General features: G+C 45.7%; 1 protein-coding gene across 1 annotated transcript in view; it reads right to left on the bottom strand.

Annotated features, from left to right (window-relative positions):
- Itga9 (integrin subunit alpha 9) overlaps window positions 1-18168 on the bottom strand; it is a 365552-nt gene that overhangs the window by 325388 nt on the left and 21996 nt on the right. Inside the window, exons 3-4 of the mRNA XM_008855995.3 lie at window positions 17633-17739; window positions 8485-8608 (exon numbers count right to left, since the gene is read on the bottom strand). Of these exons, the coding sequence (XP_008854217.1) occupies window positions 8485-8608; window positions 17633-17739 (231 nt within the window). The remainder of the gene's footprint in view (window positions 1-8484; window positions 8609-17632; window positions 17740-18168) is intronic.

Genomic DNA, 18168 nt, shown 5'->3' with positions numbered 1-18168 from the left:
AAAAAAAAAAAAAAAAAAAAAAGAGGGGCAGAGAACTTAACAAATAAATTACGCAAATAAGATCTTCACAGCTATTTAATAAAATATAAGTGAGGAATGGTGGTATATGTCTGTAACCCCAGCAATTGGGAGGCTGAGGCAGGAGGATTGAGAATTGAAGGACAGCCCAGGCTTCCTAGTGAGACCTGACTCCAAAAACAATCAAACAAATAATAATAATCTTTTCAAGGTTCTTAAAATTATTTCAGTGCTACCTAGCTTTCTGCCTTAACTATTAATTCACCTAGGAAGGGTCTATAGACATTCTTCAACTTAAGAATATTATAGTATGTAAAGCTAACCAGAAAATTCCCACTTATTGAGCCTATACTTTGAGCTTGGAACTGTATCAGGCACTTACTATATCCCAAACATGCCTTAAATAAGTACAAACCTCCCCATTTTACAGATAAGGACATGGAGGAAGACATGGAGACTTCTGGAACTTATCCAAAGTCACCAAGTCAGAAAGAAGGTACAAAGAATTTCAATCACAGGAATGAGTGGTTATACCAGATCCTGAAGTATAATTGGTACCATAGTTGCCTCTTACTGCACTTTTATACTTTTTATTCATTTATTTGGGGTGGGGGGACATACATGCCATTATGCACATGTGGAGGTTAGAGGACAATTTTCAGGAGTTGGCTCCCTGCTTCCATCATGTGGGTCCCTGGGATTGAACTTGGATCACCAAGCTTGGCATCAAGTGCCTGAGCCATCTCGCCTATACTCTAACTGCACCTCTGGATCACCATTTCATTTTGGGCATTTTGGGTTAATTTTATCAGAGTGCTTGCAAGTCACCCTAGACTCTTGAGCTCTTTCTTGTCACAATAAAAAAGATGAACTGTTTATGGTCTTACTCCTGCCAAGCTCTGGCATCTTGCCTGGCTGAGCTCAAGGGCTAAGGAAGAAAGAAGTGTCTGTACTTGATTTTACCACATGTGCTGACTTAACTTTTAAGGGACTTAAAACATCCTGGTGTGGAGGCTGGAGACATAGCTCAAGAGGATCCAATACCTCTGGCTTCTGGCCTCCTCAGACACCTGCACTCACATGCACATACCTACATACAGACACACAAACACATATACACATGATTAAAAATAAAATAAATCTTGGGGCTGGAGAGCTGACTCCACAGTCAAGAGCACTGAATGCTCTTGCAGAGGACCTGGGTTCCATTCCCAGCACCCACATGGTGGCTAACAACTGTCTGGAACTCTAGTTCCAGATGATCCGATGCCCTCTTCTGGCCTCCAAGGGCACTGCATAGACATTGCACATACAAACATGCAGGCAAAATGCTCATGCACATAAAATAAAAATAAATTTTTATAAATAAAAATAAACCTGTTTTTTGAAATACTCTATTCTGGCTAACAGTCACTAATGTTTTATAGTGTTCAGTCTGTTTTGCTGACAGTCTCCCTCAGGTCATCTCCACATTCCCATCGTCTCACATATTCTGATAAAACCAAACAACATATGGGTATGATACTTTGAATGTGACAAATGTAAACTTAGCTGTGTTACTGAAGGGATGTGCTGTGACTTTATCTTAATGTCATAAACTCATTTTTATTTCCAATTCCCTTTGTATCTCCTGGTTCCAACAGGATATTCCAGTGGCCTCTCCTATCCAACAGGAAGCACCTGAGAGGCCATGAGACAGAAGTCCTGTGGCAAACCCAAGATCAGCATTTGTTGAGAAGTTAAAAGCTCAAGATATTTTGGAAAGGTGGCCCACACTTAGAAGGTTTCCTCCAGCAAACCAACCTTCCAGCCCTCTCAGAATGTACAGGTAGTCCTCAGGACGGCCACCAGGGAGGCCCTCGGGAGGCCTACCAGGGAGCCACCACTACAGAACAAGAGGTGGTCTTTCTGAGCACCATTGCCTGAGTTTCCTTGTGAGATCCTCACAACAACCCAAAAAGGCGAATGGGGTGGAGGCACGATGGCAGCAGTGGAGTGCAAGCAACAGACCTATACCACCTGAAGAGTGTGGGAGGGCCAGCCTCCAACAATCCTAGCTCAGCCCTCCTACAATCTGCCCACTATCGCACAGGAAGTAGACCCAGAAGCAGGAGTCTCCAGACCCTGCCCTGTGCCTGCTGCCATGACCAACAGTGGAGTTCCTTCTTCTACCCCTGACTTTCCTACCTTCGAATGGCTGCAGGCTCTATGCAGGTTTCAGCTTTCCCAATTGTAAAGTGAAATGATCCTGCCTTAATGCCCTCTTGACCTGGATGCAGCTCAGGACCTTGGGGAGAGGCACCAAACAGAACACATGTGTGCGAGGAATTCACTCCTACACAGCATCAGTGCTCAGACATGGTGTTCCCACTGTTTTCCCTTGAAAATGGAAGATTTATTTTTTTAATTATTGTTTTTAGTGTACAAAGTAATGTGTTTAATTATGACATTTTCGTGCATTTTTTCATTTTCATGTGTCTGTGTGTTTGCACGTGTGGGGGTGCGCATAAGTGGGGGTGCCTAGGTTGATGTCAGAAATCATCCTCTATGGCTCTTCCACCATATTCACTGAGACAGGGTCTTTCAGTCAAACCCAGAACTCCCCAATACGGGCAATCTCACAAGCCAGCTAGCTCTGGGGATCCCTTGTTCCTTTCTTCCAGGCTGGAATTACAGGCATGCTACCATGCCAACCTGGCATTTATATGGGATCTGAGGATCCGAACTCTGCTCCTCACAGATGCATGGCAAGCAATTTAACCAACGAGCCAGCTCCCCAGTCCTCATGTATGTTCTAAGACATACTTTGCTCATATTTCCCCACCATTACCCTTCCATGTCCCCTCCCCACACCCACTAGTGCCCCTCCTCACAGCCGCCCAAATAATCCCCTTTCTTCTTTATCTTTCCAAGCCCCCTAACCCTCTTGTGCTGAGACTGTGTCACTTGGCTTTTGTCTATCTGGTACCTACCAGGCACTTAATAAAATAAGTGGGCTCTATTCCTGAAACACAAGTCAGTCACCTTATAATGATTAATAAACCTTGCTTAATGTCTGGCTCATGGGCAAAGTATTACATATTAGCATATATGTGCTCAGCATACAGTATGTTGGCAGACAGATGCCAGATACTGTTCTAAGAACTCAAAAGTACTAACTCACTTAATCCTCTTCACAGCCTCTGAAGGTAGGTTAGGGAGAGAATTAAAATAGATCAACAGAGGTCACAGTGTTAATCGGAGGACCTGGCAGAGCCCCAGGACTTGAACGCTGGTATTTGGGGGTCCTAGTCAAATCACTCTACCTCCAAACTGAGAATCACCAACTGAAAATGCAGATTTGCACAAGCCGTGCATATCTCTCTGACCCTCAATACACCCAGGAGGCTGGTTTGGTGACATCTGTCCTGTCAAACTTTAGACTCTTCCATTGTCCTTAACCATAATGTGATCCCCACCTGGCACTGTGAGCTTGTGTCACCGAGATTTTTTTACACATTAAGAGAAAATAATGGCTGTTTTAAGAGCCAATGTTGGTTTCGCTTAAACCACAAAACAGGGAAGCAGAGATCTCCAAAACCAACAGTGCGGGTGAGGGCCCTATCACCACGGCCTGCCTCCCACCCACGCCACCCCACCAGTCCAGTCTCCTAGAGAAACCTGCTATTCCTCTCCTCCAGCAGGCCCAAGGACACAGAAACACATTCAGCCCTCAGTTCTCCCAGCATCTGCTCTCTTGCCCCAGAACTCCCCATACCTACTGTGCCTCTTACTGTTTTCTCTGCCAAGGAACAGAATACGTGTGTGTCCTTGAGGAAAGAAGATTGGGTGTGAGTAAAACCATCTTCCAAATTACTTCTCTGGCTCCATTTGGCCATCATGGAGTTGGGGAACAATCAAAGCAAAGAGTCCTAGGCCCATCCTACAGCATGTTCCTAAGATGAGCCCTGTATCAATCAGTTACTGCTGAGTAACAACTGAAAATCTTGTTTTTTTAAATTATTTAATTTATTTTTATTTTGTATGTATGAGTGTCTTGCTACATGTATGTAAGTGCACCCATGCATGTGTGATGCTCATAGAGGCCAGAAGATGGCATCAGATCCCCTGGAGTTACAGATGGTTGTTAGCCATCATGTGTGTGCTGGGAACTGAACCTGGGTCCTCTGCAAGAGCATTAACCATTGAGCAATCTCCCCAGTCCCTACAACTGCAAATCTTTGTGGCAAACAATAATGAATATTGATTTTTTGATTATGCAACTACACAGACACCAGAGCTCCCAGGCGGGCTCTGGCTGTAGTTTGAGATCAGGCCTGTTCTACACTCCTTCCTTCTGGCCCCGCAAGCTCTGCCAAGGCCTGACTTGGCACTCACACAGTCTAACACTAATGACTGGTTTGTGGAGCAGACTCCAGCTGAACCTGCTACCCCACTCCACTGGCTGCCTGCTTCTGCCCCCATAGGTGTTCATGTTCCTAGTGAGCATCACACAGAGCTGCCAGCACAGAGGAAGACAGAGAGCATCGAGGCTGTTCTAGAACAGTCCTCTTGTCTCCAGCTTCCATCACTGATGTGGTTCAAGCAGCTGTACATTTTCGTTTGTGAAGGTTGTTGACTCATTTTTATTTCATTCTCCTATTAGTTGTTAACTCCAAAACTAGCAGAAAATACCACTAAGCACCAGGATGCAAAATGGTTTGCTAAGTCAGATGGATGCAACACTCCAAAGCCAATTCTGCCATTCCCTATCTGAGGGAACTGATTTAAACTCAGACCCAGATTCTTCATCTGCAACAGGGGAAGGGGGACACAGAACCAGTTTTGGGTTCCCGCAGCCCCCACTGTCTCTGTGACACAGTCTGATAGCATCAGCCACATCTCTGTACCCAAGGGCCTTCCCAAGACACACACACATATTCATGCACATATACACACATATACATTCATACACATATATTATATATATGTACCTACACACACACCTACATGCACACATAAACACACAGTAACACGCATATACATACAAACATGTGTATATTCACACACATTTACACACAGACACCAACATACAGATGCACATACATAAACATGCATGCACACTTACATATACATACACAGACACACAGGCATAAACATACAAGACATACAAACACAGGAATGGGGAGTCAGGATACAATGCTGTGTCCATGAATGTGTCAGACCAGGTAAGTCGGATGTGTGTGCTATGCTGTCAGCCCCCAGGCAGAGGACTCCCCAGTGGCCCATGATGGCAGTTTTCTGGGTAGTACGCTACATGGGAAACCTTCCTTTTTCTTCCTCTCACCCCACAGCTCCATTTGTGTCTTCTGGAACAACTTTGATTTTTTGTTTATTTATTGAGACAGGATTTCTCTATGTAGCACTGGCCGGCCTGGAACTTGCTATATAGACTAGGCTGGCCTCAAAGTTACAGAGATCCACCTGCCTCTGCCTCCTGAGTGTTGGGATTAAAGGCATGTGCCACCACACCCAGCCTGGAATAACTTTTAAAATAAATTCATAAAATAATGAAAAAGGGCTGGAGAAATGGCTCAGCTGTAAAGGTGCTTGCTGCCAAGTCTGACGACCCAAGTTCAATCCCCAGGATAAGTAGAATATGGAACTGACTCTTATATGCCCACACATACAAACATACATATGCACCCAAAACAAATTAAAATGTAACAATTTTTTTTTTGTCTTTTTGAGACAGGGTCTCCCTGTAGCCTCAGCTGACCTGGAACTCACTATATAGACCAGGCTGGACTTGAACTCACAGAGATCTGCCTGCTTCTGCCTCCCAAGCACTGGGATTAAAGACATGCGCCACCATGCCCAACCATAACAAAAATTTTAAGTAATAAATTAAAAACAAGCTGGACATGGGGGTGCATGTCTTAATCCCATGAAGGTAGAGACAGGTGGATCACTAAGATCAAGATGAGCCTGGAATGGTCTGCATAGTGATATCTAGGCCAGCTAGGGCTACATAGTGAGACCCTGTCTCAAAAAACTAAAACAAAATAAACTATTCATGGGGCTAGAGAGATGGCTCAGCAGTTAAAAGCATTTGCTGCTCCAGCTGACATAGAACCCAGGTTTGGTTTCCAGCATTCACATGGCAGCTAACAACCATCCATAACTGTAGTTCCAGGGGATCCAACACTCTTTTCTGGCCTCCACAGTTATTGCATAACAGAAGTGCACTTAAATACATGCAGGCAAAACACTCATACACATAAAATTTAAAATTTTTAATTATTAATATTAATAAAATAGAATAAACTACTCACTCATAATCAAACCCAAGTGGGGGTAAAATCTATTTGGGGTATTATAGTTCTAAATGAGAAACTCTACAAAGTCCCCAGACTGACACACATCAATGACTATTAAGTAAAAAGTAAGTTAGAAGAGTGACCCAAGTTGGGTACAGGGACAGGATGGACATAGCATGGGGCTGTCTTTTTTCTCTCTGGAGCTTAGGTGGTACATGGAGGAGTCGCTGGGGCAACAATAGATCTCTGTGGTAACACATCTTTCACTCCTACTGCATGGTTGGCTTAGGCTCAGCAAGTCCTGCCTCCATACCCCTACTGGTTCCTCACTGTCCCCAGCCAGAAGGCTACCCAGTGAGCCATTCCAAGAAGAAAGGAGAAGTGTGCTGGGCAGTAGAAGGGGCTGACACACATGCATATCTCCAACTACCCTGCTCCTTGACACCCCCTTTTTGACACAGGGCCTCATATATTCCAGGCTGACTTCGAGGATCATATCTTATGGCTGTGTGCATGCACGCACTCTGCCAACTGAGCTGCATCACCAGTTATATGACCATCTTTTAAAAAATATTTTATTTTTATCCTATGTGTATGAGTCTTTTGCTTGCATGTACATGCACCTGTGTTACACAATGTCCACAGAGGCCAGAAGAGGGTGTTGGATCCCCTGGAATAGAGTTACGGGTGGTTGGTTGCCATGTGGGTGCTGGGAACTGAACCCAGGTCCTCTGCAAAAGAAGCCAGATGAAATGTCTCTTCTTATTAGGATAATATGGGCATAAACAGGGCCAGAGTTCAAGCTCCCCACATGGTCCAGCCAGAAGTCACTGAGAAGACCACTATGAAGGTGACTCATCCTCACAGGACAGAGTCTGTGCCTCCTGTTGGGTCCTCACTGATTCCTATGTGAAGGAAACTATGTGTTCCTATGGAACACCCTGCTTAGGTCCCAAATATGTCCTAGAGTCTCCTCCATGAGGAAAAAAATGTAATATCTGGGCAGTGTTCCTCAGAACCCTCTTTGATGGCCACAAACTTGAAACCTGGGAAAGCCCAGGGGAGTACAAGGCAGTGTGGGCCCAGGCCAGTAAGGCTTTGGTTCAAAGAAATAACCAAAGAGCCTGCACTTAGAGAGGGAGGAGGCTCCAGCTCACCAGAACTAGGCTAGGAAAATGTGGGCATGCAGACCATCGAAATGAAGAATGCTTAAAGCTAAATAGTGACCAACTCAATTGTGCCTGAGCATTTGAAGTTCTAGGCAGGGTGCTACAGAAGATACATTTTCATTTCAAAACCCTGCGTGTGCCCACTTTGAACCACACAGCATAGCCCACATAGCTCACAGGTCCCAGAAGAGTGACCTCTAAGGAAGATCTGAACTGAACCTATGTGTAGCCAGAGCCTTGGTCTATGTGGAATTGTACAAGTGAAAAAAAAAGCAGTGTTTATTATTGTTCAGCATGAGGATGCACAGCTATTACTCAGTGATAGCTGATCACTATAGAGAGTCCTTCAATTGCACTGAACATGCCCCTAATCACTGGCCTCTCTCTGGTGCCAGGAGCACAGGAGGACAGTCAGAGCACGGATGTCATCAGATGACTGAGCGAGTGGGGCAGGGTGTTCAGTTTCTGCCACACTGTTGTTTTGGGGATGCTGGATCTTCTCCCCTCCCTGCCTAGGAAATCTAGACACAGCCAGGAGCTATGTAGACATCCAGCGATCATCCTGGAGCTATAGCAGGGCTATGGAGACCACCTGGACCAGTTCTTGACCTTTCTAATGAAGCAACAGAAGTCCAGAGAGGGACGCTAAGTTTCCTGGGCCTTACAACATCTGGCAGTGCCAGGAACCTGAGGATACTGAGTACAGTTGGATCTCTTGATTGAACCCTGTCTCTGAGCCTTCTTAAAGAACACCATGGGCTCTGTGGTAGGAATGGGCAGGGCTGGGCAGGGTCTGAAACCACTGTCCCTTCTGCAATTGTCTCTTCACTGGACATAACTTTGGCACAAAAGTCAATCTGGGAGCAAATAACACTGTGCTCACATCAGTGTGTGGACAGCTTAGGGGAGTGTTCAGGTGGTGGTGGGGAGAGAGGGGCTGGAGGTTGTTGAAGTTACTGGGGGAAGAAAGGGCTGAGGGAGACTCAATCCACACTCACCTTCGTAGCAGGGGATCAGCACCTTGCCTTTGGCCTGGAGGTTGGACGGGATGAGGTAGCAGAACCCGTGGGGCAGGATGTGATCCGTTTCATAGTAAATGTTCTTCCAGCGATGGGCACAGGCCTAAAGGGACAGACAGGGGGTGAGCACAGGAAGTTGGGCCCCAAGACCTGCAGTGCCAGAAGGTTCTATGGGAGCAGAGAGGAACCGAGTGGGCAGGACACCAACTTCTTTTATGTTCAACCTTCATACCAAGGTCCAAAAATAGCATGAAGGAGGAAAAATCCCCTGGGAGGAGGCAGAGACACAGTAGACCAACAATGGCTGTCATAGTTGGTACTGAGAACAGGAGTGCAAAGAAAGATACTTGGGGTAGAGATTCTCTGAGCAGGAGAAGTAGTTTCCAGGTTGGAGGGCCTGACAGCACCCTCCACACTGAGCTTTAGGAAAGAAGTTTCCAGAAAAAGAAACATTGGGCACAAAGAACACACTGTGAGATGTGCTTGGAGATCCAAGGGAAAGAAAGAAGGTGAGTGAGGAGGGTTTGGAGTGGCTATGGTAGGAAAAGGAGGAAGAGGTCAGAGAAGGAGCCGTCAGAGCAGGATGTTTTGTGGACACCATTAGTATCTGTGGTTTCAGGGGCTGTGTAACAGCAATCATGGTATGACTTCCCACGGGTGTGTAGTATGAGTCTATGTACCGTTTGAAAGGTTCCCTCAGCTGTCACGCAGAGAATACAGGTGGGCGGGATAGGAAGTGGACATCCCAGGGAAAAATGCTACTGGCCTGGACCAGGATGGGCCATGGAGAAGAAAGAAGGGGATAGGAGGGCTAACGGGATGGAGGAAGGACAAGGTGAAGAGACAGCAAGAAAGGGAGGAACTACCCATGTTGCACTGTGGTTTTACCTTCAGAGACACTCAGTATGCATCTCCTTACACAGAATTCATTGCTTGCTGATGGCTCTACTATTGGAATAAATCAACACACACATCTCAAAAGGACCCTCAACAAGCTTTGACAAATGTGTACAGTCCTGTCACCAGCCCCCTAGCAAGATAGTTCCCCAGCACCAGGGAGTAGTTGCCTTTGACAGGCTGGTCAGAGGAGGCTCTGAGAGGAGGGAGAGGCAAGGAAGGAAGGTTTAAGATGGAGGATCCTAGAGTGAGTGAGAGTGTTGTCAGCTTTTGGGAGCAGCTTTTCAGTCCTGGGGTCAAACGTCTAAGGAGATCCTGATCCAGCCAGTTCCTAGACTCTGATCCAGGGGCCACCAGTCAGAGTGCAGCCCTGACTCATCTTGCCTGACAGTACACACCCCTGCTTCATGCTTGGATGTGACCACCGGTCCCAGTTTGGTGTGTGACTGTCTACATACCCATCTGCCACTGTGCTAATGAGGAAGGTACCGCCTCGCTCAGAGGGCATGCACTGGCTCCCTCTTCTGAGCATGTACTGTTCCCTTCTAATATCAGCTCCCCTCATTTTGTTCAATGTATGAAGTTTCTTAAAATAATGAGCTTTAAAATAATCAGAGATTTTAACATCTTTCTTGTTTCCTTTATTGTACTGTGTACATGTGTGTTTGTGTGTGTACATGCATGTGCACATATGTATGGAGGCCAGAGCTGAACCTCAGGTTTTGTTCCTCAGAATGCCTTCTGTCTTGTTTTTGAGACTAGGTCTCTCTCTTTTACCTGGAATATGCTGATTCAGCTAGAGGGAGATGAATAAGTCCTGGGGATCCACCTGTCTCTGCCCCCTCAATCTGGGGATTGCAAGGGTATGCCACCATGACAGGCTTTCTCACATGGGTTCAAATGATTGAATTCAAGTCCTTGGCTTACATAGCAGGCACTTAATTAACTGAGTCATCTCTTCACTCTGTTTGTTTCCTGTACACACATAGTTTCAATGGCTCATAACATCGAGCATGCTGTGGTCCACTTTTGACTTCTACAGCCTCAGAAGGCAGATGGAAGGCCTCTCTAGAATTCTGACTTTGTGTTTTGATTTTGGTTTAAATTTATGTCATAACTGTGTGTATCCACGTACATGATGTGAAGGAGGATGCCACCAAAGGGATGTGGAGGTCAAAGGACAATTTGTGAAGTCAGTTCTCTCCTTCTGCCTTTCCGTGGGATCTGGGGATTGAACTCAGGTCGTCGGGCTTTGGTGACAAGGCTTTCACACCCTGAGCCATCTCACCGGCCCAGAACTCTCATTTGCTTTGTGGGTACACTAAGTAGCAGAGAGTTTGGTTGAGCAACACAGTAACACAGTAAATGCTGTGAACAGAACTGGTATATGTGGTTTCTGAATTCCATCTCACTCACTATAAAACATTTTCCATCCGAAGATTCCTAATTCCTGCCTGAGAAGCATATCTGTTTGATGACGTTATTCCAGTCCTTCCCCCAACCCTGGAACCTCGTTGGAATGGAACACCCAAGGGCCCCGGGTGCTGGCGTTTCCTTGCTCATTCTATGATAAGATCACTGTCTTCCATTCTCTGCTCTTCTTCCCTTTCAGCAAACTGTCACCAGGGCCCTTGATAAGCCACTCTGCCCAGAAGCAAAAGAGGGTACATTCAGCATGACTCTGGAGACCTGAGCTTGCCACACTCTGTACCATGTCTGAGTCATTAAATTATAGAAATCAATCAAAGCTGAGCATGGTGGCGCACGCCTTTAATCCCAGAACTTGGGAGGGAGAGACAGGTGGGTCTCTGTGAAATCAAGTTCAGCCTGGTCTACATAGCAAGTTCCTGGTCAGCTGGGGTTACAGGGATGCCCTGTTTTTTTAAAAAAGTAATCAATCAATTGATGGTTACTCCTATTGAAAATCACCATTCCTCCCTACTTGGTACTTGTTTTGTGCTAAAAGATATATTTCTTAACAGGTGGAAACAGCAGTATTCAGGAAGAAAAAAGAAAGATCACAAAGCAGATACTTACTCCATACTCACACACAGAGGCTTCCCTCATATCCATGGGGGAGGGGGATAGATCATAGACCTTCCATAGACACTGATACTATAGATACTCAAAACCCTTATATAAAATACTGTCTTTGGCATTCAGCCCACATAAATTCTCCTACATACTTTGTGTGTGTGTGTGTGTGTGTGTGTGTGTGTGTGTGTCTGTGGTGTATGTGTGTGTTGTACAGGGAAGGGGAATTCCCACAAGCAGAGGCCAAAGAAGGATGTCAGGTGTCTTCCTCTGTCACGCCTCACTACTGCCTTGAGTCAGGGTCTCTCACTGTGGGAGTTTTGGGCAGACTGGCTAGCCAACAAGGTCCTAGGATCTGCCTGCCTCCCTACCCCCAATGTGAGGTTACAGGCACACACAGCCATATACAGTTTTATACATGGGTTCTGGAGGTTAGAACTCAGGTCCTGGTACTTACAGAGCAAGAGCTCTTACTCACTGAGCCATCTCCCCAGCCCCCTCCTCTATAGTTTAAATCATCTCTAGATTACTTATAATGATACAATGCAAACACTACAGAAATTGTTATTATTCTATACTCTTTAGGGAACAGCGAAAAGGAAAAGGTCTGCTCATGTTTAAGACATATGTGGGTTTTGAAAAATTACTTTGATGCACAGTTAGTTGAATCCAAAGATACCAAATCCACAAGTACAGAGCCCATGGACAGGAAGGATCAAATCCATGGTCACAGAACCCATGGACAGGAAGGGCCAACTAATTTATTTTTTAATTTTGGGTTCTCCCTCAGTTCTGTGACTTGCAAACTTGAATCTCTTTTATCATCTAGTTCAGGGGTAAATGAGCTGTATTCTGGGTTAGACTCAGCCCATGTCTTGGAGGGCTTCTGTTTCCTATTGGGTTCTGGGTTGGAATGGCCAGTGTTTATCACAGTGTGGTCTGGAGGCAGCTGTACAGTTGGACAGCGTCATTCCAGTGATAGTGCATTGTCTGCTTTCTGTCCCATAAATTGTTTAGAAGTGACCTTTGAGAATTCCTAGGAGACCCAAATACTACGTTTTACACTAATCTAAAATTACAACAGTCTGGAAGGAAGAGATCAAAGTTTCAAAGGCAACCTCCACACAGGAAAACAGAAAGGGACTCTGAACATAAATCACAAAAAGAAAACACCATGCTTAGCTTGATTATCTCACATACAGCCGTCAATCTGACCACTAGCTACATTTTTTTAAAGTATAAAATAAGTATAAGATTCTGTCAGGCATGGTGGTGCACACCTTTAATCCCAGCACTTGGGAGGAGGAGGTAGGCAAATGTCTGTGAGATTGAGTCAGCCAGGTCTACATAGTGAGTTACAGGCCAGTTGTGGCCACAGGGAAACCCTGTCTCAAAAAGACCAAAAGAAAAAGAAGGAGGAGGAGGAGGAGGAGGAGGAGGAGCAGGAGCAGACAAGGAGGAAGAAGAAGAAGAGGAGGAACTGTTTGCAAAGTATCATGATTCAGTCTCTGGAGTTGTGAGGGGAAAAGAGAGCAGAACAGGGAAGAACAGGAAAAAGGGAGAATTCTCTGGAAGCAGCAAGATTTGTTCTAGGCTGGAAGAGTAGCTCAGTGGTAGAGTGTGTGCTTAGGAGCACGCACAAGTCCCTGAGTTTGAGAAGGAGGAAAAAGAGGAAGAGGAAGAAAGAGGAGGAGGAGGAGGAGAAGACAAAGGTGGTAGAGGAGGTAATAACTTATTTAAACTCAGCTTCCAAGGGCTGGAGAGATGACTCAGTGGTTAAGAGCACTGGCTGCTGTTGCAGAGGACCCAGGTTCAATTCCCAGCACCCACATGGTGGCTAGCAACTGTATGCAACTCTAGTTCCAGGGAATCTGACACCCTCTTCTGGTCTCTGTAGGCATTGCATGACAGAGGTATACTTACATACATGCATACACTCATACACATAAAATAAATAAATATTTTTAAAACTATTAAATTCTGCTTTCAAATCACCCTGGGGAAAGGAGCTGAAGACATACCATCACCCCAAATCTTAGAACACAACATATCTCAAGTTAGAATACAAAGGTGGTTTTTCATGACCAGTTTCCTTCAAGGCCCTTTATGTTGTGTGAGTACTTCATGTCCTTCCTGGAGGGGTCTGCGTTCGTGGGTTTGGTCCTTCCTATCCATGGATTCTGTATCAGATTGTTGGTCCTTGCTTGCCCTCCCACTCCTGCATCTGCCACGCACAGATGAACAAGTCTTCGTCAAGATTCCAGGTCCATGGCGCACAATCAAGTCACGCCCTGGCCAGTGAGACCATGGGGGGCAAGATCAAAGTGAGGCTGGGATGCCACAAAACTCCCCCCTGAGAAGCTCCCCCACTCAGGAGGCAGTGGTGACTGAGGAGGGAGCTCCTGGAGTGGTGGATGCAGGGAATGGTGCTTGGCAGATGTGCACTTAAAACTCATAGGGGTGTATTCTGATGACTTACACACTTTTTTGCATGTGTTAGGACTCAGTGAAGGGCTCACTCACACATGCACACAGAATCCGGAAACAGCAACAGAAGTACTCATGGGAACAGCGCCTGTGGCTTTGAAGGAAATGCACACACGGGAAGTGGACAGCTGATAGGGAAAAAGCATTGATGTTCAGAAAGGAAAGAGTAGATTAGAGCTGGAGGGTGCTGCTTCCACCCAGAAATAATCTAGATGTTTAAACTGTTATCTGAGCCTTAGCAGCTCTGCTGAAATGGAGAAAAAAGACTGGAACACTCTGTGCTGGCCTCCCAGGTCAGGAAGAAGCAGTCAGTGCCTCGGCTGGGTTTGCCCAGTGGCTACTACAAGAACTACCCTTTCCCCCGCCTCTATTTAGGTTTTTATCTTTTTTCTTTGTGTATGTATGTGTGGTATATGGACATGTCCATGTGGGTATACACACATGTGCATGTGTGTGTGTGTGTGTGTGTGTGTGTGTGTGTGTGTGTGCTAAATGTAGGATGCCTTCCTCCATTGCTCACAAGCTTTATTTTTTCAAGGCAGAATCTCTCATGGAACCTGAAACTCACTGATTTGGCTAGGACCTCTCCAGCGCTGGGGTGATAGACATGTGCAGCTGTGCCCAGCTTCTACATGGATGCTAGTGATCTGAACTTGTGTCTTCACACTTGCATGGCAGTGAGTCATCTCCCAGCCCTTTTCTCCTATTTTTTAAAACATCATCTCAGCACTCCTGGAGTGCAGGACAGAGTAAGATGGAAGGAACTTGTCTCCAGTCCTGATGTGTGTTTGTTCTGGGGATCACGTGTTCCCTGGAGAAGGAAAAGGAGTTAGTTCTAGAGATCATTGCACAACAGTGTTTTCATGCATACTTCTGTGGCTGTTTCCTGACTGGGGATAGGAAGAGTCTTTTCGTTGAGTTGTACACACAGGTGAAAAGGTGCAAAGACCCTCATTGTGTGCAATACACCTAAAGGTCCAGGTGGTACGCCATCGTTACATATCGATTTTACTTCAACAGGACAAGAAGGCTGACAGCAGTGGATGCTCCTCCATGTCCATCCCCTTCTCCAGTGTGCATATGGGTGGTTCCTGAATGAGTGATGCAATGATGCAAGCATTGTGTAAGACATTGAAAATTAACTCAGTTAATGACAAAGGATTGTCCTCAGAGTCACTGTCTACAAATACTCAGCCCTGCCTTCTTGGTTTCCTGTGACAAACCTTCTCTATGTTTCTCACTGTTGCTTATGTCCCCAGAGATGGCCCTGTCTTATACCAACTGGCACAGTTATGAGTCTTTGTCTTGGCGCCTTGCAAACAAGTTCTCAGCCATATCAAGGTTCCCCACCCTAAGGAAAAGGCTCTTCACAGGAGTAGCCTCACTGTCTAGACTCAACGCCTGGAAAGCATCTCATGTCATGCTGCCCTCCTGCCTCCTGCCACCTCCTCTCTGCTGGTTCTGAGTCATGACTTCAGGCCACCTTTAGATTTATGCATGCTGAGTTTCTTCCCTCTCTTTCCCAAGAATAGCAGACAAGAGTTCTGGCCCTTTGAGGCTGAGTCACCCTGCAGGGTCAGGCCACCATGCCTAGAAGAATGTGATGGCTTGGCTAGTGTCCATAGCCTGCGGTGACGGGTTAAAGGACTGGAATCCAAGGCCAGAAGAGAGTGAGAGGGGCTTCAATGGGACTCCAGTGGTATCCAGTGGGGAGGCTCTGCTAAGCTGGCGATAGTGTCCAGCTGCTTTTCTCCCAGGGGGCCAATGAGGGGAAGATGCCTAAGTGTGCTGAGCAGAGTGGAGGAGATCAGCACAGAAGTGAGTTTCTCAGAGAGGGGACAGAAATATTTGGCCTGGATCCTCAAGAAAAAGCAGTCTCCCCTGGGATCAGACGTCCATAAAACCCTCAGCTTTACAGCTTGTGACCCAAAGAAAACCCCCAAGAAGCAGCAGCTGGACTTACTTTCCCTTCTTGACCTTGAGCTTTTCTAACACAAATCTTCCTATGGCTTTCCAGGAATCCCAACCATAGAGAACGCCTATAGAGTCAAAAGAGTGATCATCCCAGGGGTCGGAGGATTGGCTGGCTGGGAAAGGGCTCAAGAAGCCTGCAGGGTGCTGGGCATAGGGACCCCTGTGTACATGTGTGAGAAAGTCACCACGCTGTGAGCTATGCGTGCTTAAGTATCTTAACTCACATCACAACAGAAAAGTGTCAAAGAAAGGGGGAACATGAGTAATAACCCAGTCTCTATGTTGGTTAGAGGTTTTTGACACAAGATCTCCCTGTAGCTCTAGCTGGCCTGGACCCTGCTATATAGACCAGGCTGACCTCAATCTCACAAAGATCTGCCTGCCTCTACCTCCCAAGTGCTGGGATTAAAGGCATGCACTGCCATGCCCAGACATCTTTTTTTAATTATATTTATTTGAGTGGTGTATGTGTGTGTGTGTGTGTCCTATAAAAAGCAACCACAAGGTATAATAATGCAAAGCAACCTCAGGGGCAAAAGAAGTTGACTGGATAGAGACTCAGAGAACTTTCCAGGATGATGGGAATATTCTATATCACAGTCTTGGGGTGAGGTGTGCAACTGCCAAAATTCAAGCTACAACCTCAAGATTTGTGTATTTTATGTAAATTATACTCCCACCTGAAGACATACATAAAAATACTTACATAATAAGTGAAAGCAAACGTCTTTCTACATACATTCCTTCTCTCTTTCTTTCTTCCTGTCTCTCTTTCCTTTCTTTCTTTCTTTCTTTCTTTCTTTCTTTCTTTCTTTCTTTCTTTCTTTCTTTCTTTCTTTCTTTCCAATGCTTGGGGTGAACTCAGGACTTCACTGAGTTGCATCCTCAGCCCTATGTGCCATTTTTTCAGTAGCCACATCTCAATTTCTTGCATCACACATTGTTAACATTCATCATATGAGCTGGAAAGATGGCTCAGCAGTTAAGAGCACTGGCTGCTCTTGCAGAGGGCCCAGGTTCAGTTCCCAGCACCCACATGGTTGCTAACAACCATCTGTAACTCCAGTTCCAGGAGATCCAATGCCCTCTTCTGACCTCCTTGGGCATTGCACAATACAGGTGCATGCATATATACAGGCAATACACACATACACAAAATAAATAAAATAATATTTTAAAAACTTCATCATATAAAGAAAATGAAAAGTTCCAGGTGTGCCCAACCTTTTAATATTACAACATGACACTTCTCATATTTGAGAACCACACATTAGAATTATTTTTTTATTATTTTTATTTTATGTGTATTGCCTGCATGTATGTGAGTGCACCAGTGTCGTGCAATGCTGTGGAGGTCGGAGAGGGCTTCAGATTCCCCAGGAACTGGAGTTAAGGATGGTTCGTAGCTGCAATGTGGGTGCTGGGAATCAAACCTGGGTCCTCTGCAAGAGCAGTCAGTGCTCTTAACCACTGAGCCATCTCTCCAGCCTCTAGAATTATTCTTTTAATTTTAAGTAAGTTTACAGTTTTGCATTGACACATTCACAGGGATCCTCAGCTGCATTACAGCTGCAGGTGGTCTGCAGGCTACAGGTCAGAAACACCTAGAATCAGTAGAGCAAAGCAGACAACCTCAAGGCAATGCTCTGGCTGTTAGCCAGTTTTCCTCAAGGGTCAGTCCTTCATCATTAGGGTGCCACCCTGTCCCATGTCCCCCTCTCCCAAGGGGTCTTACCAGAACACGGCCATCTGCCTTGGGCTGCCGGGCCAGGCTGACTCCCATCCACTCTTCATCACGGTCTTCCCGGCAGGTCTTCCCACAGGGCGTGCCACGACTCCTCCCTGGAGAAAGAAGAGAAGTCAAGACTTGGGTTGAGGAGTGAAGCCGCCAGCTGCTTTTCAAAGGGTGGTTCTGGGCTCATATCTTTGTCCCCCTAAGGAAGAAAAGAACTTGTAACAAATGTCAACTCCATAGAAACTAGTGACAAAATGTAAATCAATGTCATCACAATGTTGCTGTTTAATTAAGCCATTTTCCCCCACAGGAAGACTCCCAGTGAAGGAAACAGTGTCTTAAGGAATGTTCTGAGGGAGTTCTTTGTGTTCTGACAACAAAAAGCTCACAGAGCAGATCACATTGGAATGGCTCTCTTCTTCTGCCTAAGAAAATCATGACAGTTCTTTGTGGGTTTTTTCATTCATTGTTTTGTTTTTTTGTGTATGTGTGTACATGTTTGTGTGTGTACATACATGTGGAGGTCAGAGGTTGAT

The sequence above is a fragment of the Nannospalax galili genome, unplaced genomic scaffold (genome assembly GCF_000622305.1).
Source record: "Nannospalax galili isolate Female #2095 unplaced genomic scaffold, S.galili_v1.0 scaffold1210, whole genome shotgun sequence".
NCBI classification, from domain to species: Eukaryota; Metazoa; Chordata; class Mammalia; order Rodentia; family Spalacidae; genus Nannospalax; species Nannospalax galili.
The sequence above is the reverse complement of the archived record's forward strand: the minus strand, read 5'-3'. Positions and strand labels throughout refer to the sequence as shown.